Here is a 24348-nt window from a genome sequence, read left to right as displayed (position 1 = left end):
TTTATTGAACAGTGTCAGGCAACTGAACCATCCTCTCATTAACTGGAGCGATCCTGACCTATTGATCTATAACATTGATCTATTCTACATTTTCCCTCAACTTTGTCCCCTTTGATGTCTTGTTTTCACACCTTACCCTTCCTTATCTCTGTGTCTCCCTCTCCCCTGACTCTCAGTCTGATGAAGGGTCACGATCCAACACGTCACCCATTCCATCTCTCCAGTCTGTCTGTCCCGCAGAGTTACTCCAGCATTCTGTGTCTATCTCCCATCTACCTCATTGGAGATGCTTGAACTATCTTTAATTGGACTTTCATATCATATCATATCATATATATACAGCCGGAAACAGGCCTTTTCGGCCCTCCAAGTCCGTGCCGCCCAGCGATCCCCGTACATTAACACTATCCTACACCCACTAGGGACAATTTTTACATTTACCCAGCCAATTAACCTACATATCTGTACGTCTTTGGAGTGTGGGAGGAAACCGAAGATCTCGGAGAAAACCCACGCAGGTCACGGGGAGAATGTACAAACTCCTTACAGTGCAGCACCCGTAGTCAGGATCGAACCTGAGTCTCCGGCGCTGCATTCGCTGTAAAGCAGCAACTCTACCGCTGCGCTACCGTGCCGCACTTGGACAGCCTGATTGTAATCATGTATAGTCGTTTCAGTGACTGGATAGCACGCAACAACAAAACTTTTCACTGGACCTCAGTACACGTGACAATAAACTAAACTGTTTCATCTGAATTTAGTATTCGTTGAACACAGGGTGCTGGAACTATGAATATGGGCGGTTTTGTATTTCTGGGATAATTGGGATAATGATAATTCAATGTCGAGGGTAAGCTTTGGTCTAATACTGTACAGTGTGGCATCCTCAACCTAAGCACAATTGGGATCACTCTACTCTGTAATATGAAATTTGACTGCTTAGGAAATGTAGTGCAAATATGCTAGTTATTCTTTGCTGTATGTATCAGCCATCAGGAGATGACCTTGAACCCACGGTGCACCCAACCAATTAGGCACCAGCTTCTCGTTTTCACCCAGCAAACAGCTAACAATGGCCTGTTTCCTTTATCAGTGTTACCTTTATCATATCTTACATTCATTGTTCTTTATCTCTCCACAAAATCATCTATATCTCTCGTCTCCCTTATCCCTAACCAGTCTGAAGAAGGGTCTCGACCCGAAGCGTCACCCATTTCTTAGAACGGAGATGAGGAAAAACATTTTCACTCAGAGAGTTGTGAATCTGTGGAATTCTCTGCCTCAGAAGGCAGTGGAGGCCAATTCTCTGGATGCTTTCAAGAGAGAGTTTGAGCTCTTAAAGATAGCGGAGTCAAGGGATATGGGGAGAAGGCAGGAACAGGGTGCTGATTGTGGATGATCAGCCATGATCACAGTGAATGGCGGTGCTGGCTCAAAGGGCCGAATGGCCTCCTCCTGCACCTATTGTCTATTGTCTATTGTCCTTCTCTCCAGAGATGCTGCCTGACCCGCTGAGTTACTCCAGCACTCTGTGAAACGTCACCTATCCATGTTCTCCAGAGATGCTGCCTGACCTGCTGAGTTACTCCAGCACTCTGTGAAACGTCACCTATCCATGTTCTCCACAGATGCTGCCTGACCCGCTGAGATACTCCAGGATGTTGTGCCTATCTTCGGCAGTGTGTTTGTACAGATTTAGACATGTACCAAAGCTACCCGTGAGGACAGAAAGTGGCCCAAGTGCCCATCCTCTCTCTCACACGCGCTGCTTTGAGCATCGTGATGTGTGCACTCTCTGCCCGGTCCAAATCTCTGCAATCTGGAGAGGGGGGAAACATTAAACCATAGGACATAGGAGCAGAATGAGGCCATTCAGCCCACCATGTCTGCCCCGCCACTCCATCTCTTCTTCCTTCACAACCCCATTCTCCTGCCTTCTCCCCGTAACCTTTGACACCCGTACTAATCAAGAATCTATTAATCTCCGCTTTGAACACCGTCTGCACTAAACTTGGCCTCCACCGCTGTCTGTGGCAATGAATCCCACGGATTCACCACCCTCGGGCTAAAAACAATCCTCTTCATCTCCATTCTAAACGTACGTCATGATCACAATGAATGGCGGTGCTGGCTCGAAGGGCCAAATGTCCTCCTCCTGCACCTATTTTCTATGTTTCTATGTTTCTACGTCCTTTTATTCTGAGGCTGGGCCCTCTGGTCCTAGACTCTCCCACTAGTGGAAACATCCTCCCCATATGCACTCGATCCAAGCCTTTCACTATTCAGTTTCAAAGAGGTTCCCCCCTCAGGAGGCCCACCCTCATCCTTCTAAACTCCAGCGAGTACAGGCCCAGTGTCGTCAAACGGCCGTCATCTGTTGACTGTACGTCTTCATCAAATGCTCACCACACATTAACAATATGTGCAGGAAATAAATGCAGATGCTGGTTTAATCAAAGGTAGACACAAAATGCTGGAGTACCTCAGCGGGTCAGGCAGCATCTCTGGAGAGAAGGAATGGGTGACGTTTCGTGCCGAGACCCTTCTTCAGATCGTACATATACATACATGTACTCATACATGTTACCACAGAATAAGGAATATTATAGCATGTTTCTATTTTTCCAAAAGTCTTGAACAATAGAACATATTGCTGTCCCCTTGATTACAGGTGCCATTATTTATTTAAAATATGACCAAAAATTCAACCTGGAATTATACAAAGAGCGGCTCATCAATTCATTCCTTGGCTTGGTATGTGTTTTCAGCGTTTCATATCTTTTGGCAAGTTATTGGCAACCAAATAATTTGCAATGCTTTGCTTTTCTTTGTTGTTCCATATTTGTGACCGTGCAGTGATTGGCACATGGACAGAATAAGGCCTATGCCTTGCAGATCATGGCATCTTAATCACCTTGCCTTCCAGTGTTGCGATCTTCACACCACTCAACATGACCACTGATATCCCTCTGTTCCCCAGTGCTTCCAAAGGTGCAACCAAACCTTGACTTTAGAGGTACAGCATGGAAACAGGCCCTTCGGCCCACTCAATCCTCAGCGATCACCCCGTACACCAGCAACATCCTGTACACCAGGAATAATTTACAATCTACAGAAGCCGAATTAACCTACAAACCTGCTCGTCTTTGGAGTGTGGGAGGAAACCGGAGCACCCGGAAGAAACCCTCGCGGTCACGGGGAGAACGTACAAACTCATGTTCCACGTCCCACATCCATGTTCCACGTCCATGTTCCACGTCCCACCTCCATGTTCCACGTCCCACCTCCACATCCCACCTTCATGTTCCACTTCCATGTTCCACGTCCCACCTCCATGTTCCACGTCCCACCTCCATGTTCCACGTCCACCTCCATGTTCCACTTCCATGTTCCAAGTCCCACCTCCATGTTCCACATCCCACCTCCACGTCCCATCTCCATGTTCCAAGTCCCACCTCCATGTCCCACCTCCATGTTCCACGTCCCACCTCCATGTTCCACTTCCATGTTCCAAGTCCCACCTCCATGTTCCACGTCCCATCTCCATGTTCCACGTCCCACCTCCATGTTCCACATCCCACCTCCATGTTCCACGTCCCACCTCCATGTTCCACATCCCACCTCCATGTCCCACCTCCATGTTCCACGTCCCACCTCCATGTTCCACTTCCCACCTCCATGTTCCACGTCCCACCTCCATGTTCCACGTCCACCTCCATGTTCCACTTCCATGTTCCAAGTCCCACCTCCATGTTCCACATCCCACCTCCACATCCCACCTCCATGTTCCAAGTCCCACCTCCATGTTCCACATCCCACCTCCATGTTCCACTTCCCACCTCCATGTTCCACATCCCACCTCCATGTTCCACTTCCATGTTCCAAGTCCCACCTCCATGTTCCACCTCCATGTTCCAAGTCCCACCTCCACATCCCACCTCCACGTCCCACTTCCATGTTCCACGTCCCACCTCCACGTCCCACTTCCATGTTCCACGTCCCACCTCCACGTCCCACCTCCATGTTCCATGTCCCACTTCCATGTTCCATGTCCCACCTCCATGTTCCAAGTCCCACCTCCATGTTCCACGTCCCACCTCCATGTCCCACCTCCATGTTCCACGTCCCACCTCCATGTTCCAAGTCCCACCTCCATGTTCCACGTCCCACCTCCATGTTCCACGTCCCACCTCCATGTTCCACGTCCCACCTCCATGTCCCACCTCCATGTCCCACCTCCATGTTCCACGTCTCACCTCCATGTTCCATGTCCCACCTCCATGTTCCACGTCCCACCTCCATGTCCCACCTCCATGTTCCACGTCCCACCTCCACGTTCCACCTCCATGTTCCACGTCCCACCTCCATGTTCCACGTCCCACCTCCATGTTCCACGTCCCACCTCCATGTTCCACGTCTCACCTCCATGTTCCACGTCCCACCTCCATGTTCCACGTCCCACCTCCATGTTCCACGTCCCACCTCCACGTTCCATGTCCCACTTCCACGTTCCAAGTCCCACCTCCATGTTCCACATCCCACCTCCACGTCCCACCTCCATGTTCCAAGTCCCACCTCCATGTTCCACGTCCCACCTCCATGTTGCACCTCCATGTTCCACGTCCCACCTCCATGTTGCACCTCCATGTTCCACGTCCCATCTCCATGTTCCACTTCCATGTTCCAAGTCCCACCTCCATGTTCCACATCCCACCTCCATGTTCCACCTCCATGTTCCAAGTCCCACCTCCATGTTCCACATCCCACCTCCATGTTCCACCTCCATGTTCCAAGTCCCACCTCCACATCCCACCTCCACGTCCCACCTCCATGTTCCACGTCCCACCTCCATGTTCCACATCCCGCCTCCATGTCCCACCTCCATGTTCCACGTCCCACCTCCATGTTCCATGTCCCACCTCCATGTTCCACGTCCCACCTCCATGTCCCACCTCCATATTCCATGTCCCACCCCCATGTCCCACCTCCACGTTCCACCTCCATATTCCACGTCCCACCTCCATGTCCCACCTCCATGTTCCACGTCTCACCTCCATGTTCCATGTCCCACCCTCCATGTTCCACGTCCCACCTCCATGTCCCACCTCCATGTTCCACGTCCCACCTCCACGTCCCACCTCCATGTTCCACGTCCCACCTCCACGTTCCATGTCCCACTTCCACGTCCCACCCCCATGTCCCACCTCCACGTCCCACCTCCATGTTCCACGTCTCACCTCCATGTTCCACGTCCCACCTCCATGTTCCACGTCCCACCTCCATGTTCCACGTCCCACCTCCATGTCCCACCTCCATGTTCCACGTCTCACCTCCATGTTCCATGTCCCACCTCCATGTTCCACATCCCACCTCCATGTCCCACCTCCATGTTCCACGTCCCACCTCCATGTTCCACTTCCCACCTCCATGTTCCACGTCCCACCTCCATGTTCCACGTCCACCTCCATGTTCCACTTCCATGTTCCAAGTCCCACCTCCATGTTCCACATCCCACCTCCACATCCCACCTCCATGTTCCAAGTCCCACCTCCATGTTCCACATCCCACCTCCATGTTCCACTTCCCACCTCCATGTTCCACATCCCACCTCCATGTTCCACTTCCATGTTCCAAGTCCCACCTCCATGTTCCACCTCCATGTTCCAAGTCCCACCTCCACATCCCACCTCCACGTCCCACTTCCATGTTCCACGTCCCACCTCCACGTCCCACTTCCATGTTCCACGTCCCACCTCCACGTCCCACCTCCATGTTCCATGTCCCACTTCCATGTTCCATGTCCCACCTCCATGTTCCAAGTCCCACCTCCATGTTCCACGTCCCACCTCCATGTCCCACCTCCATGTTCCACGTCCCACCTCCATGTTCCAAGTCCCACCTCCATGTTCCACGTCCCACCTCCATGTTCCACGTCCCACCTCCATGTTCCACGTCCCACCTCCATGTCCCACCTCCATGTCCCACCTCCATGTTCCACGTCTCACCTCCATGTTCCATGTCCCACCTCCATGTTCCACGTCCCACCTCCATGTCCCACCTCCATGTTCCACGTCCCACCTCCACGTTCCACCTCCATGTTCCACGTCCCACCTCCATGTTCCACGTCCCACCTCCATGTTCCACGTCCCACCTCCATGTTCCACGTCTCACCTCCATGTTCCACGTCCCACCTCCATGTTCCACGTCCCACCTCCATGTTCCACGTCCCACCTCCACGTTCCATGTCCCACCTCCATGTTCCAAGTCCCACCTCCATGTTCCACGTCCCACCTCCATGTCCCACCTCCATGTTCCACGTCCCACCTCCATGTTCCAAGTTCCACCTCCATGTTCCACGTCCCACCTCCATGTTCCACGTCCCACCTCCATGTTCCACGTCCCACCTCCATGTCCCACCTCCATGTCCCACCTCCATGTTCCACGTCTCACCTCCATGTTCCATGTCCCACCTCCATGTTCCACGTCCCACCTCCATGTCCCACCTCCATGTTCCACGTCCCACCTCCACGTTCCACCTCCATGTTCCACGTCCCACCTCCATGTTCCACGTCCCACCTCCATGTTCCACGTCCCACCTCCATGTTCCACGTCTCACCTCCATGTTCCACGTCCCACCTCCATGTTCCACGTCCCACCTCCATGTTCCACGTCCCACTTCCATGTTCCACGTCCCACCTCCATGTTCCACGTCCCACCTCCACGTCCCACCTCCATGTCCCACCTCCATGTTCCAAGTCCCACCTCCACGTCCCACTTCCATGTTCCACGTCCCACCTCCATGTTCCACGTCCCACCTCCATGTCCCACCTCCATGTTCCACGTCCCACCTCCACGTCCCACCTCCATGTCCCACCTCCATGTCCCACCTCCAGGTTCCATGTCCCACCTCCATGTCCCACCTCCATGTTCCACGACCCACCTCCATGACTCACCACGATGTCACACCTCCAGGTTCCATGTCCCACCTCCATGTTCCACGACCCACCTCCACGTCCCACCTCCATGTCCCACCTCCAGGTTCCATGTCCCACCTCCATGTTCCACGACCCACCTCCATGTCCCACCTCTATGTTCCACGTCCCACCTCCATGTCCCACCTCCATGTTCCACGTCCGACCTCCTTGTCCCAAGTCCCACCTCCGTATCCCAAGTCCCACCTCCATGTTCCACCTTCATGTTCCACCTTCATGTTCCACCTCCATGTTTCACGTCCATGTTCCACGTCGCACCTCCATGTCCCACTTTCATGTTCCAAATCCCACCTCCATGTTCCACGTCCCACCTCCATGTTCCACCTCCATGTTCCACGTTCCACCTCCATGTTCCACGTCTCACGTCCCACCTCCATGTTCCACGTCCCATCTCCATGTTCCACTTCCGACCTCCGTGTCCCACGTCCCACCTCCATGTTCCATGTCCCACCTGGATGTTTATTCAATGTTTAACCTGAATCCACACAAGGTGCAGGAACTGAAATCTCAGCAGGTTTTCCCTGATTTCCCCCGGATTCTCTCTCGGCATCTGTTTACTTAGATTTTAAAACTGAGATGAGAAAAAAACTTTGTCACCCGGAGAGTTATGAGTTTGTGGAATTCTCTGCCACAGAGGGCAGTGGAGGCCAATTCACTGGATGAATTTAAAAGAGAGTTAGATAGAGCTCTAGGGGCTAGCGGAATCAAGGGATTTAAGGAGAAGGCAGGCACAGGTTACTGATTGTGGATGATCACAATGAATGGCGGTGCTGGCTCGAAGGGCCAAATGGCCTCCTCCTGCACCTATTTTCTATGTTTTCTATCAATAATTCTGTACAAAGTAGCTGGAGATTCTGTGCCACATTGGAGAAACTAGCGACAAGGGAGTTGATGCTTTCCATTGATACAGGATGACTACAAAGATGTGCGGATATCCCTGACAAAAGTGCACACAGAGCATGTTTCCAGGGCAGCTCTGTCCAGCGATGCACTTGCCTGCATCCAGATCGTGTTAATTGATGGGGCCTCCAGCGGGGCAACAGGGACATCTGCTGCTCGCCTGGCAGAAGACATCGTGGCTGACATCGCCCGGCAAGGTAGCTCTCGAACTCTGCTGCAGTCCTTTATAACAACACTATGTAGGGTTGCCAACTGTCCCGTATTAGCCAGGACATCCCATATATTTGGCTAAATTGGTTTGTCCCGTACGGGATCGCCCTTGTTCCGTATTAGGCCCGGGGGCCGCTGTAGGCCCGGACACTGTAGGCCCGGACACTGTAGGCCCGGACACAGCAGGCCTTGACAGTGTAGGCCCAGACACTGTAGGTCCAGGGGCCACTATAGGCCCGGACATTGTAGGCTCGGGGGCCGCTGTAGGCCCGGACCATGTAGGCCCGGATGCCTGGAATCCTCCTAATGGAGGTTGCGTAGCAACCCGCCTCCTGGCCTGGGAGGCCGCCATTGGAGGAGCGGGAGCACGTGGCCGCTGGCTGGGGCAGGGCAGTGATGTCACCTTTTGTCCCTTATTTGGGAGTGAGAAAGTTGGCAACCCTAGTCTGTACATTCTCCCAGTGACCATGTAAGTTTTTCCTGAGTGTTCCAGTTTCCTCCCATAATCCAAAGACGTGCAGGTTTGTAGGTTAATTGGCTTCAGTAAAAATTGTAAATTATCCCTAGTGTGTAGGATAGTACGAGTGTACTGGGGATTGCTGAAGGGCATGTTTCCACGCTGTATCTCTAAATTCTAAGGCAAGTTATGATTGGCTGTTTGCTGCTTTGCCATCATCACACTACATTCGTACTTTAAGATTTCATCTCTGCATTCACTCCCTTTTGCCTGTCATGGTTGTGTGAAATTGGTGGTAAAGTCAACAAATGAAGCTTCATATCTCCAGCCCAGAGGCCCATCTGTCAGTAGAGTTGCATTTAACATTTAATCATAGCGTTATAGAGTGATACAGTGTGGAAACAGGCCCTTTGGCCCAACTCGCCCGCACCAGCCAACTAGAAAATTGGTTGACAGACAGAAAGCAAAGAGTGGGGATAAATGGGTCCCTTTCAGAGTGGCAGGCAGTAACTAGTGGGGTACCGCAAGGCTCGGTGCTGGGACCGAAGCTATTTACAATATACATTAATGACTTGGATGAAGGGATTAAAAGTACCATTAGCAAATTTGCAGTTGATACAAAGCTGGGTGGTAGTGTGAACTGTGAGGAAGATGCTATGAGGTTGCAGGGTGACTTGGACAGGTTGTGTGAGTGGCAGATGCAGTTTAATGTGGATAAGTGTGAGGTTATCCACTTTGGTGGTAAGAATAGGAAGGCAGAGTATTATCTGAATGGTGTCAAGTTAGGAACAGGGGACGTACAACGAGATCTGGGTGTCCTAGTGCATCAGTCACTGAAAGGAAGCATGCAGGTACAGCAGGCAGTGAAGAAAGCCAATGGAATGTTGGCCTTCATAACAAGAGGAGTTGAGTATAGGAGCAAAGAGGTCCTTCTGCAGTTGTACAGGGTCCTAGTGAGACCGCACCTGGAGTACTGTGTGCAGTTTTGGTCTCCAAATTTGAGGAAGGATATTCTTGCTATTGAGGGCGTGCAGCGTAGGTTTACTAGGTTAGTTCTCGGAATGGCGGGACTATCATATGTTGAAAGACTGGAGCGACTAGGCTTGTATACACTGGAATTTAGAAGGATGAGAGGAGATCTTATCGAAACGTATAAGATTATTAAGGGGTTGAACACGTTAGAGGCAGGAAACATTTCCCAATGTTGGGGGAGTCCAGAACAAGGGGCCACAGTTTAAGAATAAGGAGTAGGTCATTTAGAACTGAGATGAGGAAAAACTTTTTCAGTCAGAGAGTTGTGAATCTGTGGAATTCTCTGCCTCAGAAGGCAGTGGAGGCCAATTCTCTGAATGCATTCAAGAGAGAGCTGGATAGAGCTCTTAAGGATAACGGAGTCAGGGGGTATGGGGAGAAGGCAGGAACGGGGTACTGATTGAGAATGATCAGCCTTGATCACATTGAATGGCGGTGCTGGCTCGAAGGGCCGAATGGCCTCCTCCTGCACCTATTGTCTATTGTCTATTGTCCATTGACTAGGGGGACTCTGTCTCTGTTGTGACTAGGGGGAGGGGGGAGCAAGAGTGGAGCTGCGGGGTACCGAGGAGACACAAGTGAGGGCCTCATCTATGATGGGAGAGGGGAACCCCCGTTCCCTTAAGAATGAGGACATCTCGGATGTTCTTCATACCCTCAACATCGTCTTTCTTTTGACAGGATAGCACGCAACAAAGGCATTTCACTGTACCTCGGTACATGTGACAATAAACTAAACTAAACCAGGCCGCATCGCTGGAGAAAAAAGATAGGTGACGTTTCAGGTTGGGACTCTTCTTCAGACAAGGGTCTTAACTCGAAATGTCAACTATCCATGTTCTCCGGAGATGCTGCCTGACCCGCTGAGTTACTCCAGCACTCTGAAACATCACCTATCCATGTTCTCCGGAGATGCTGCCTGACCCGCTGAGTCATGGATTTGATAAGGGAACTCAAGGTAAAGGAGCCATTAGGAGGTAGTGATCATAATATGATCAGTTTTAATCTACAATTTGAGAGGGAGAAGGGAAAATCGGAAGTGTCAGTATTGCAGTTGAACAAAAGGAACTGTGGAGGCATGAGGGAGGAGCTGGCCAGAGTTGACTGGAAAGAGACCCCAGCAGGGAAGACGGTGGAACAATAATGGCAGGTATTTCTGGGAATAATACAGAAGGTGCAGGATCAGTTCATTCCAAAGAGGAACAAAGATTCTAAGGGGAGAAGGAGGCGACCGTGGCTGACAAGGGAAGTCAAGGACAGTATAAAACTAAAAGAGAGGAGGTATAAAATAGCGAAGAAGAGCGGGAAGCCAGAGGATTGGAAATTTTTTAAAGAACAACAGAAAATAACTAAAAAGGCAATATGGGGAGAAAAGATGAGGTACGAAGGTAAGCTAGCCAAGAATATAAAGGAGGTTAGTAAAAGCTTCTTAAGGTACGTGAAGAGGGAAAAAATAGTTAAGACAAATATGGGTCCCTTGAAGACAGAAGCAGGTGAATGTATTATGGGGAACAAGGAAATGGCAGACGAGTTGAACGGGTACTTTGGACCTGTCTTCACTAAGGAAGACACCAACAATCTCCCAGAAGTTCTAGTGGTCAGAGGTCCTAGGGTGACGGAGGAACTGAAGGAAATTCACAATAGGCAGGAAATAGTGTTGGGTAGACTGATGGAACTGAAGGCTGATAAATCCCCAGGGCCTGATGTTCTGCATCCCAGGGTATTTAAGGAGGTGGCTCATGAAATCATGGACGCATTGGTGATCATTTTCCAATGTTCTATAGATTCAGGATCAGTTCCTGTGGATTGGAGGGTAGCTAATGTTATCGCACTTTTTAAGAAAGGAGGGAGAGAGAAAACGGGGAATTATAGACTAGTTAGCCTGATATCAGTGGTGGGGAAGATGCTGGAGTCAATTATAAAGGAAGAAATTGCAGAGCATTTGGATAGCAGTAACAGGATCGTTCCGAGTCAGCATAGATTTACGAAAGGGGAAATCATGCTTGACTAATCTTCTGGAATCTTTTGAGGATGTAACTAGGAAAATGGACAAGGGAGAGCCAGTGGATGTGGTGTACCTGGACTTTCAGAAAGCCTTTGATAAGGTCTCACATAGGAGATTAGTGGGCAAGATTAGAGCACATGGTATTGGGGGTAGGATGCTGACATGGATAGAGAATTGGTTGGCAGACAGGAAACTAAGAGTAGGGATTAACGGGTCCCTTTCAGAATGGCAGGCAGTGACTAGTGGGGTACCGCAAGGCTCGGTGCTGGGACCGCAGCTATTTACAATATACATTAATGGCTTAAATGAAGGGATTAAAAGTAACATTAGCAAATTTGCGGATGGCACAAAGCTGGGTGGCAGTGTGAACTGTGAGGAGGATGCTATGAGGATGCAGAGTGACTTGGACAGGTTGTGTGAGTGGGCGGATGCATGGCAGATGCAGTTTAATGTGGATAAGTGTGAGGTTATCCACTTTGGTGGAAAGAACAGAAAGGCAGATTATTATCTGAATGGTGTCAAGTTAGGAAATGGGGAAATACAACGAGATCTGGGTGTCCTAGTGCATCAGTCACTGAAAGGAAGCATGCAGGTACAGCAGGCAGTGAAGAAAGCCAATGGAATGTTGGCCTTCATGACAAGAGGAGTTGAGCATAGGAGCAAAGAGGTCCTTCTGCAGTTGTACAGGGCCCTAGTGAGACCGCACCTGGAATACTGTGTGCAGTTTTGGTCTCCAAATTTGAGGAAGGATATTCTTGCTATTGAGGGCGTGCAGCGTAGGTTCACTGGGTTAATTCCCGGAATGGCGGGACTGTCATATGTTGAAAGACTGGAGCGACTAGGCTTGTATATGCTGGAATTTAGAAGGATGAGAGGGGATCTTATTGAAACATATAAGATTATTAAGGGATTGGACACATTAGAGGCAGGAAACATGTTCCCAATGTTGGGGGAGTCCAGAACCAGGGGCCACAGTTTAAGAATAAGGGGTAGGCCATTTCGAACGGAGATGAGGAAAACCTTTTCAGTCAGAGAGTTTTAAATCTGTAGAATTCTATGCCTCAGAAGGCAGTGGAGGCCAATTCTCTGGATGCTTTCTAGAGAGAGTCAGATAGAGCTCTTAAAGATAGCGGAGTCAGGGGGTATGGGGAGAAGGCAGGAACGGGATACTGATTGTGAATGATCAACCATGATCACATTGAATGGCGGTGCTGGCTCGAAGGGCCGAATGGACTACTCCTGCACCTATTGTCTATTGTCTATTGACCCACAGAGTTACTCTAGCACTCTGTGTCCATCTTTGTTGTAACCCAGCATGTGAAGTTCTTTGTTTCTATATTTTGACGTGATGTAATGATGTTTCTATATTTTGACGTAATGTAATGATGTGCAACCATGCTGTGCCTGCAGGTGATGTGTTTGGCATTGTGGGTGCTGAAGTCCAGATGAGCACCAGTGTTGAAGAGCCAGTGGGAGGAAATGTCGGCGTGGGAACAGTGGCTGGGATTGTGCTGGGCGTTCTCCTTGCTGCCTCGGTCACTGCAAGTCTGGTCGCCGCCTTCATTTCAGCAAGAATCAGGTGAAGAAGAAGCATCTCGACCTGAAACGTCTCCCATTCCTTCTCTCCAAAGATGCTGCCTGACCCGCTGAGTTACTCCAGCACTCTGTGAAACGTCACCTATCCATGTTCTCCAGAGATGCTGCCTGACCCGCTGAGTTACTCCAGCACTCTGTGAAACATCACCCCATTCCTTCTCTCCAGAGATGCTGCCTGTCCCGCTGAGTTACTCCAGCACTCTGTGAAACGTCACCTATCCATGTTCTCCAGAGATGCTGCCTGTCCCGCTGAGTTACTCCAGCATTTCGTGTCTGTCTCAGATGAATGTAGAAGGTCGTGGAGAGCTTGTAGTTTTCCAAAGCTCAGGCTGAAACCAGGCAGCCAATAGCTCCCAACTACAGAGATGGGGGCATTATGTTTGTCTCTGCACTATTATAGTTTGTTTAGGCACAATGATATGCAGGGAATAAGGCTTGGATGTGGAGAGGATGTTTCCACTGGTGGGAGAGTCTAGGACTAGAGGTCATACCCTCAGAATTAAAGGACGTTCCTTTAGGAAAGAGATGAGAAGGAATTTCTTTGGTGAGAGGGCAGTGAATCTGTGAAATTATTGCCACAGAAGGCAGTGGAGGCCGTCAGTGGATATTTGGAAGGCAGAGATCGATCAATTCTTGATTAGTGCGGGTGTCAGGGGAGGCAGGAGAATGGGGTTAGGAAAGAGAGAGAGATCAGGCATGATGGAACCCGGGTCTCGGGCGTCTGTCAGGCAACAAGACCACCGACTGCTGAGCCACTGTGCTGCCCTAACCTTCCTGAGAGCAGTCACGAGGTACGCAAGTTCCATTGACTGGGATTAGTAACACAGAAACAGGTAAGGCCAGGGACTATTATTAAGTAATGACGAGTAATCTCTTTCCATGAATGGTAACTCAAATTTCACTGCACCTTAATTGGTACATGTGACAATAAACTGAATCTTGAATCTTGAATCTTTTACAGAGTCAGAATCCCATCGGCTTTTGTCAGTCTCAAGAATGACTTTAACTGTTCCACTGCAGATAATGTGGACAGAGGATTCACCAATCCAGTGTTTGATCCACAAGTGAACCTGTCACTCGTAAGTATTAAAACCTGCTCCCTTCCCTTTGCAGGTCAGGAATTCAGCAAGGGTTTTTGTATGAGATGAACACCTGGAGATATCGAGTGATAGAATCACAGTCACACAGCATGGAAACAGGTCCTTGCCCGTCGGCAGTTTTGGTCTCCAAATTTGAGGAAGGATATTCTTGCTATTGAGGGCGTGCAGCGTAGGTTCACTAGGTTAATTCCCAGAATGGCGGGACTGTCATATGTTGAAAGACTGGAGCGACTAGGCTTGTATACACTGGAATTTAAAAGGATGAGAGGGGATCTTATCGAAACGTATAAGATTATTAAGGGGTTGGACACGTTAGAGGCAGGAAACATGTTCCCAATGTTGGGGGAGTCCAGAACCAGGGGCCACAGTTTAAGAATAAGGGGTAGGCCATTTAGAACGGAGATGAGAAAAAACTTTTTCAGTCAGAGAGTTTTAAATCTGTAGAATTCTCTGCCTCAGAAGGCAGTGGAGGCCAATTCTCTGAATGCATTCAAGAGAGAGCTAGATAGAGCTCTTAAGGATAGCGGAGTCAGGGGGTATGGGGAGAAGGCAGGAACGGGGTACTGATTGAGAATGATCAGCCGTGATCACATTGAATGGCGGTGCTAGCTTGAAGGGCCGAATGGCCTACTCCTGCACCTATTGTCTATTGCTACATCTGGCATGGAAACATCGAGTTCCACCCAACTCCTCCATGCTGATCAAGATGCTCCTCCTAAGATAGTCCCATTTGCCCATGCTTGACCCATATCCCTCTCGATCAATAACATTCCTATCAATGTACACACAAAAAGCTGTACTAACTCAATGGGTCAGGCAGCATCTCTGGACAAAAGGAATAGGTGATGTTTCGGGTCGAGATCCTTCTTCAGACTGAGTCAGGGGAATGTCGGAATTCCTATCAATGTATCTTATAGAAACGTGTAAAATTCTTATAGAAACGTATAAAATTCTTATAGAAACATATAAAATTCTTATAGAAACGTATAAATTTCTTACAGAAATGTGTAAAATTCTTACAGAAACATATAATATTCTTAAAGAAACGTATAATATTCTTATAGAAACATATACAACTCTTATGGAAACGTATAAAATTATAAAAGGACTGGACAAGCTAGATGCAGGGAAAATGTTCCCAATGTTGGGGGAGTCCAGAACCAAGGGCCACAGTCTAAGAATAAAGGGGAGGCCATTTGATAAAGACCATGTGATTTGCTAAATGCCTAGAGAACAAGAGGCTTGTGCATTGGAAGTGCTCACTCCAGTGGGATGGGCTGCTTTGCATCATTTCATCAGGTTAAAACTTGGTTCTCACTGATTTGTGAATGTATGGAGTTGCCATGTACTTTATTCCCAAAGATAATGATAATATGATATGTATGATAATACATAATAGATCAGCACCACTTAGTGTGTCCAGAAGTCATAGGAGCAGAATTAGGCCATTCGGCCCATCGCGTCTATTCAATCATGGCTGATTCAATCATGGCTGATCTATCTCTCCCGCTCAACACCATCCTCCTGCCTTTGACACCCTTACCACCAAGAACCTAACAATCTCCACTTTACAAATACCCAACGACTTTCCCCCAGCCTTCTGTGGCCTTCTGTTCCACAGATTTACCACCCTCTGACTAAAGAAATTCCTCCTCATCTCCTTTCCAAAGGTAGGTCCTTTTATTCTGTGGCTGTGCCCTCTGGTACTGAGTAGGAAGGAACTGCAGATGCTGGTCTACACCCAAGAGAGGCACAAAGTGCTGGAGTAACTCAGCGGGTCAGGCAACATCTCTGGATAGAAGGAATGGGTGACGTTTCAGGTCGAGACCCTTCTTCAAACTGAACCCATTCCTGCCTGAGTTACTCCAGCATTTTGTGTCTATCTTCACTGACTGGAGTAAGGCAGGTGAACCTAGGGAGCAAGGTCAGAAGTGCCAACTTTAATCATCTGATACACAATTTGGCAGCAATGAGATTGAAGCACATGCAGCCAGATCTGCTGATGGCCAGGTGTATATTGTAATTCAGGTCCTCTTTCTTTGTAGGATTTATGCAGACCATTCACAGGCGAAGATGCAATTAACATCGTTCCAAGCCGACTAGGGACTGATACCACCAATGTGCTGTTTGATCCACCTGGCTTTGGAGAGCAAGAATGTTAAAATCTTACACATCGTTGTATTAATTTTTAATGTTATCGAAAGCAATGTAACCTAGGAGTAATTTGTGGACCAATCATATGATGTTTTTTCTTGTAAATGATAAGTGTGCTGAGAGAGTAGTTGCTGTGATTTTCATTCTCAGACGTCTCAATTAAAGCTGTGTCAGGTTTAGTTTACTTTAGAACCACAGCGTGGAAACAGGCCCTTCGGCCCATCGGGCCCGTGCTGACCAGCGATCCCCAGCACACTAACACTATCCCACATACTTGGGCCAATTTACAGAAACCAATTAACCTACAAACCCGCTCGTCTTTGGAATATGGGAGGAACCCGGAGCACCCGGATTAAATGCGTGCGGTCACGGGGAGAAGGTACAAACTCCGTACAGACAGCACCCGAAGTCAGGATGGAACCCGGGTCTCTGCCGCTGTAAATGCTGTAAGGCAGCAACTCTACCGATGCAACATTGTGCTGTCCTGCTGCAAGACATGTTGACAAAGATTGAGGGAATAAAGGTGTATTTTCTATGTTAGTCCAGCTTACAGCAGACCTATCCAGCACAGTCATACAACCGGGTAGAAGCAAGGAATTGCAGATGCTGGTTAATGCATAAAAGAACACAAAGTGCTGGAGTAACTCAGCAGGTCAGACTGCAGCCATAGAGTCATAGTGATACAGCGTGGAAACAGGCCCTTCATAGAGTCACAGAGTGATACAGTGTGGAAACAGGCCCTTCATAGAGTCACAGAGTGATACAGTGTGGAAACAGGCCCTTCATAGAGTCACAGAGTGATACAGTGTGGAAACAGGCCCTTCATAGAGTCACAGAGTGATACAGTGTGGAAACAAGCTCTTCGGCCCAACTCACCCGCACTGGCCAACAATGTCCCAGCTACACTAGTCTCACTTGCCTGCACTTGGTCCATATCCCTCCAAACCTGTCCTATCCATATACCTGTCCAACTGTTTCTTAAACGATGGGATAGTCCCAGCCTTAACAACCTCCTCTGGCAGCTTGTTCCATACACCCACCACCCTCTGTGTGAAAAGGTTACCCCTCGGATTCCTATTAAATCTTTTCCCCTTCACCTTGAACATATGTCCTCTGGTCCTCGATTCCCCTACTCTGGGCAAAAGACTCTGTGCATCTACTCGATCTATTCCTCTCATGATTTTGTACACCTCTATAAGATCTCCCCTCATCCTCCTGCGCTCCATGGAATAGACACAGCCTACTAAACCTCTCCCTATAGCATCTCTGGAGAACATAGATAGGTGACCTTTGGGTCGGGACCTTTCTTCAGACAATGCATGTCCCATTTTGTGACACATTTTGTACAAAGTGGTCCCTGTCAACACATGGAGGTGTGGATACAGAATCGTGCGGGATTATTCAAGGTCACGGTTGTGGTGGAGCGGCATCACTTAACAATGTTCCCGATAATGTTCATCCCTCAATTAAGTTGCTGACATCTGCTGACTTGAGGAGCTTGATATTTCAAGGATGGTTGTCATAATTTCACGTCTAAATTGCAACTGTGACTTTAGTTCAAAAGTGGTCCATTGGTAATAACTTGCATCTGTGTATTGTCTTTAGTTAAATAAAATATTCAAAGGAACTCCCCAGAAGAGTTAATAGACACAATTTAGATGTTAAAGGACACAGTGCGGGAGTAACTCAGCGGGTCAGGCAGCATCTCTGGAGAACATGGATAGGTGACGTTTCACAGAGTGCTGGAGTAACTCAGCGGGTCAGGCATCATCTGTGGAGAACATGGATAGGTGACGTTCCACAGAGTGCTGGAGTAACTCAGCGGGTCAGGCAGCATCTCTGGAGAACATGGATAGGTGACGTTTCACAGAGTGCTGGGGAATGTGGATTGTTGACGTTTCAGTATCGTGAAACGGACTGTGTTGCAGTCCCGTGACAACTTAAAGGAGTGGCTTTGCACAAACATCTATGGATAACTGAACCAAACCCATACAATGTAAATAAAGACAAAGCTACAGTTCCTTTTACAATCTCAGGCCAGCCATTTAATACTTTTTTACGCACAATTATTGCCGTAAGGCAGAACTTGCACCAGCTCTGCACCCAAACACATCTCATGAAAAGCAATGTGATGGTAATCCGTCAATAAATAGTAGAGTTTGTTGTGATGTTGAGTTGAGTTTAGTTTAATGTCACGTGTACCGAGCGAGGTACAGGGAAAAGCTTTTGTTTCAATGAAGTGGTGACGTTCCCTTCTTCAGACTGATTGTGGGGTGCCTCGCTGAAATGTCACCTATTCTTCTTTCTCACAGATACTGCCTGACCCGCTGAGTTACTCCAGCACTCTGTGAAACGTCACCTATCCATGTTCTCCAGAGATACTGCCTGACCCGCTGAGTTACTCCAGCATTCTGTCTTTTGTGTATTAACCAGCATCTGCAGTTCTTTGTTTCTACAATTTAGATGCCGCAAGGTTTTGAAACGGACTGCATCAATGTACGTCTTTCTTTCACTAACCTCATAGGATTTTCACCTTCCTGACTCTCAATTGCTGCCTTGTTGAACAAGGAGTATTTTTCCATAATCAACGCTTGCAAAACGAATGCATTGCCTTTGCTTTCTGTGAAATGCTTTATATAAATCAAAGATAGACACAAAATGCTGGAGTAACTCAGCGGGACAGGCAGCCTCTCTGGAGAGAAGGTATGGGTGACTTTTTGGGTCGAGACTCTTCTTCAGACGTTTCTGTTTGAGACCATTATATAAATCAGATGTGAAAGGATGTACTATGTACAATCCGTGAGCATAAGTTTGACATCTTTGGGAAGCTTCTCTCGGAATGCCTGCTCGAACATAAGGCACTCCGTGTGTTCACATATCATATCATATCATATCATATATATACAGCCGGAAACAGGCCTTTTCGGCCCTCCAAGTCCGTGCCGCCCAGTGATCCCCGTACATTAACACTATCCTACACCCACTAGGGACAATTTTTACATTTACCCAGCCAATTAACCTACATACCTGTACGTCTTTGGAGTGTGGGAGGAAACCGAAGATCTCGGAGTAAACCCACGCAGGTCACGGGGAGAACGTACAAACTCCTTACAGTGCAGCACCCGTAGTCAGGATCGAACCTGAGTCTCTGGCGCTGCATTCGCTGTAAAGCAGCAACTCTACCGCTGCGCTACCGTGCCGCCCCACAACTCTACCTGCTAGCGTTAACATTTCAGCCATGAGAACGGACGGCAGCCGATCTCCGAGATCCGGTAGGTGCATAAGCCTCTTAGCTCGGTCATGCCTACTGAATCCGAAGGTTCGTAACAAGAGTACCTTCAGTGCCTCGTACTTGTCTTCTGCGGGAGGGTTGACGATGAACCGCATCACCCGCGCGGTCGTCTCCGGCGGTAGAGCGCTGACGAGGTAGTAGTACTTTGTCGCGTCCGTTGAGATGTTTCTTAAGTGAAACTGGGCTTCGGCATGGACAAACCAAGATTGTGGTTGATGTGCCCAAAACGATGGAAGGTGAACGCTGACCGCGCTTAGCTGCGGTGTGCTGGGCGTAGGAGCCAAAGACGAGGCGTCTTGTTCACTCATGATAGATGATCGGCTGGATCACGTCGGGGTCACCAATATGGCGAGTCTGGAGGCTCGTTCTTTGTTGAAGAAGTTTATTGCGACAGCAATATTCGATCACAAAGTTTACTGAACAAGATTACAGACAACCATTAATTCTAACTGTTCACTTCGAAGAAGTCTCCCAACTGGTTTTTGGGCGCCAAAACCACACGTGACGACGCTGTCCAATCAGCGGTCTCACTCCCTGAACCAATCCCTACGGTCGCACCCACACGTGACCTCGCTGGCCAATCTGAGGGTTCGACTCCCAGGACCAATCTCTATGGTCGCTACAGTACATACATTAATATTGCTTACTTCCAAAATAATAAAGTCATGTGATAGGAGCAGAATTAGGCAATTTGGCCCACCAAGTCTACTCCGCCATTCAATCATGGTTGATCTATCTTTCCCTCCTAACCCCATTCTCCTGCCTTCTCCCCATAACCTCTGACACCCGTACTAATCAAGAATTTATCTATGCCTTAAAAATATCCGCTGACTTGGCCTCTACAGCCTTCTGGGGCAAAGAATTCCACAGATTCACCACCCTCTGACTAAAGATATCCCTCCTCATCTCCTGCCTACAGGAACATCGTTTAATTCTAAGACTGTGACCTGTAGTCCTAGACTCCACAGTAGATATTCGAGCCCTTCCCCATGCATGCCTCCACTTCCACCCTCTTCCCACTCAGCTGCAAGTTGTCTGCCACAGTGCAGCATCCTGCACTTGCAATGAAATCAAAGTCACAACTGGCCCATCCCAACTCTCCAGTCTGCAGACGGGCCCCGAGCTGAAACATTGTCTGTTCATTCCCTCCACAGACACTGCCGGATGCACTGAGTTCCTCCAGCACTTTGTGTTTTCATCAAGATTTCAGCAACTACAGTTTCTTGTGTCTCCCTTTAACCTAGATTTCCCCATGACTGAGATTACATTTAACTCACAACAATGTTATTGTTTTAATACAGGCCCTTTGGCCCACCGAGTCCCGCACTAAGCAGTAATCCCCGCACAGTAATATTTCAGTGACTTAAAAGAATGAAATAATGAAAATCTTTCATTTCACCACAGTTCTCTGACTGCTCAGGAAGCAGTGGTACTTGTTAGTTGCTGGTCTTTACATTGTGAAGGATTGTGTTCTTGTGAACAGATGTAGGTGCCAGCTGGTCACAGAGTGGTGGCCACATGAGATCACCCCACCATTCAGCTCCGGTCTGTGGGAAGCTGATGATGGTGATCTGATGGATGAGGAGGGATGTGATCACTAGCCTCAGCCACACACTTGTTAAGTGTTGCTTTGTGCCAAAGGTTTTTAAAAAAGTTTAAACCTCTGACGTAATAGTATTCATCCCCTGCACTGGAAGGAACTGCAGATGCTGGTTTAAACCGAAGATTGACACGAAATGCTGGAGTAAATCAGCTGGTCAGGCAGCATCTCTGGAGAGAAGGAATGCGTGACGTTTTGGATTGAGACCCTTCATCACACTGATGTATTCTAGTATTCCTCCCCTTCTCGCAAAGACCATCCAGCAATTTGTAAGGAAATTATAAAACTAACTAGTGATCAACAAATGTACAGAATTCCAGTTGATTGCTCACACTTTTCCTTTGTAAGATTATAAGTTCTAGGAGCAGTATTAGGCCATTCGGCCCATCAAGTCTACTCCACCATTCAATCATGGCTGATCTCTTTTTCCCACTCAACCCCATTCTCCAGCCTTCTCCCGATAACCTCTGACACCCGTACTAATCAAGAATCTATCTCTGCCTTAAAAATATCCACTGACTTGACCTCTACAGCCTTCTGCGGCAAAGAATTTCACAGATTCACCACCCTCTGATTAAAGAAATTTCTCCTCATCTCCTTCCTAAAGGTACATCCTTTACTTCTGAGGCTATGGCCCCTAGTCCTAGACTCTCCCACTAGTGGAAACATTCTCTCCACATCCACTCTATCCAAGCCTTTCATTATTCGATGTTTCAATGAGGTCCCCCTCATTGATACTCCAGCGAGTACAAGCCCAGTGCCGATAAATGCTCATCATATGTTAACCTAATCATTCCTGGGATCAGTTTAACTTTTAGTTTAAGTAACTAAAAAAAAATCAAAGGAAATGGCCCAAATGAGCCCCTAGCAATGGAGTTTTAGTTTAGTTTAGAGATACAGCGCGGAGACAGGCCCTTTCGGCCCACTGGCTCCACGCCGACCAGCGATCCCCACACATTAACAATATCCCACACGCACTAGTGACAATTGTTTTTACATTTACCAAGCCAATTAACCTACAAACCTGCACGTCTTTGGAGTGTGGAAGGAAACCGAAGCACCCGGAGAAAACCCACGCAGGTCACGGGGAGAACGTACAAACTCCGTACAGACAGCACCCGTAGTCGGGATGGAACCCGGGTCTCCGGCGCTGCATTCGCTGTAAGGCAGCAACTCTACCGCTGCACCACCGTGACCTCCCCTAAACTGGGGGAATCCAGTTTATATATATCCATCTATTTAGTTTATTGTTTATTATAGAGATATATCCATCTATTTAGTTTATTGTTTACATTAATATTAACACAGCTCCTTCACAAAGTTTGGTTTCAGGAATGTCAATAATTCTACTTTATTATAACTTTTAGATGTGCCTCATTCTTTTTTCCACCAATAATTAATTTGAAATGCATTTGTTAATACTGGAAAATGTTATACCATAGTCATACAGTGTGGAAACAGGCCCTTCTGCCCAACTTGCCCATGTCGACCAACATGCCCCAACTACACGAGGCCCACCTGCCTGTGTTTGGCCCATATCCCTCATCGAGTCATAGAGTTACAGAGTGATACAGTGTGGAAACAGGCCCTTCATAGAGTCACAGAGTGATACAGTGTGGAAACAGGCCCTTCGGCCCAACTCGCCCACACCGGCCAACAATGTCCCAGCTACCCTAGTCCCACTTGCCCGCGCTTGGTCCATAACCCTCCAAACCTGTCCTATCCATGTACCTGTCCAACTCTTTCTTAAACGATGGGATAGTCCCAGCCTCAACGACCTCCTCTGACAGTTTGTTCCATACACCCACCACCCTCTGTGTGAAAAGGTTACCCCTCGGATTCTTATTAAATCTTTTCCCCCTCACTTTGAACCTATATCCTCTGGTCCTCGATTCCCCTACTCTGGGTAAAAGACTGTGCATCTACCCGATCTATTCCTCTCATGATTTTGTACACCTCAATAAAGATCACCCCTCATCCTCCTGCGCTCCATGGAATAGAGACCTAGCCTACTCAACCTCTCCCTATAGCTCACACCCTCTAGTCCTGGCAACATCCTCTTTTCTGAATCCTTTCAAGCTTGACAATATAACCTTGACAGTATAAAAATAAAGGAGAAGTATAACATAGCAAAGATGAGCGGGAAGCCAGAGGATTGGGACTTTTACAGAACAACAGAAGATAACTAAAAAGGCAATACGGGGAGAAAAGATGAAGTATGAAGGTAAGCCAGCCAAGAATATAAAGGAGGATAGTAAAAGCTTCTTTAGGTATGTGAAGAGGAAAAAAATAGTTAAGACAAATGTGGGTCCCTTGAAGACAGAAGCAGGTGAATTTATTATGGGGAACAAGAAAATGGCAGACGAGTTAAACAGGTACTTTGGATCTGTCTTCACTAAGGAAGACACCAACAATCTCCCAGATGTACTAATGGACAGAGGTCCTAGGGTGACGGAGGAACTGGAGGGAATTCACATTAGGCAGGAAATGGTGTTGGGTAGACTGATGGGACTGAAGGCTGATAAATCCCCAGGGCCTGATGGTCTGCATCCCAGGATACTTAAGGATGTGGCTCATGAAATCACGGATGCATTGGTGATCATTTTCCAATGTTCTATAGATTCAGGATCAGTTCCTGTGGATTGGAGGGTAGCTAATGTTATCCCACTTTTTAAGAAAGGAGGGAGAGAGAAAATGGGGAATTATAGACCAGTTAGCCTGACATCAGTGGTGGGGAAGATGCTGGAGTCAATTATAAAGGAAGAAATTGCGGAGCATTTGGATAGCAGTAACAGGATCGTTCCGAGTCAGCATGGATTTACGAAGGGGAAATCATGCTTGACTAATCTTCTGGAATTTTTTGAGGATGTAACTAGGAAAATGGACAAAGGGGAGCCAGGGGATGTGGTGTACCTGGACTTTCAGAAAGCCTTTCACAAGGTCCCACCTCGGAGATTATTGGGAAAAATTAGAGCACATGGTATTGGGGGTAGGGTACTGACATGGATAG

At 48.1% G+C, this 24348-nt stretch overlaps 1 protein-coding gene across 1 annotated transcript in view; it reads left to right on the top strand.

Moving 5' to 3' along the window:
• amn (amnion associated transmembrane protein) overlaps positions 1-16454 on the top strand; it is a 72548-nt gene extending 56094 nt beyond the window's left edge. Inside the window, exons 10-14 of the mRNA XM_078407247.1 lie at positions 2672-2754; positions 7903-8089; positions 13007-13175; positions 14154-14271; positions 16338-16454. Of these exons, the coding sequence (XP_078263373.1) occupies positions 2672-2754; positions 7903-8089; positions 13007-13175; positions 14154-14271; positions 16338-16454 (674 nt within the window). The remainder of the gene's footprint in view (positions 1-2671; positions 2755-7902; positions 8090-13006; positions 13176-14153; positions 14272-16337) is intronic.
• The last annotated feature ends 7894 nt before the right edge of the window (positions 16455-24348 follow it).

This window comes from Rhinoraja longicauda, chromosome 10 (assembly GCF_053455715.1).
Source record: "Rhinoraja longicauda isolate Sanriku21f chromosome 10, sRhiLon1.1, whole genome shotgun sequence".
In the NCBI taxonomy this organism is placed as follows: Eukaryota; Metazoa; Chordata; class Chondrichthyes; order Rajiformes; family Arhynchobatidae; genus Rhinoraja; species Rhinoraja longicauda.
The sequence above is the reverse complement of the archived record's forward strand: the minus strand, read 5'-3'. Positions and strand labels throughout refer to the sequence as shown.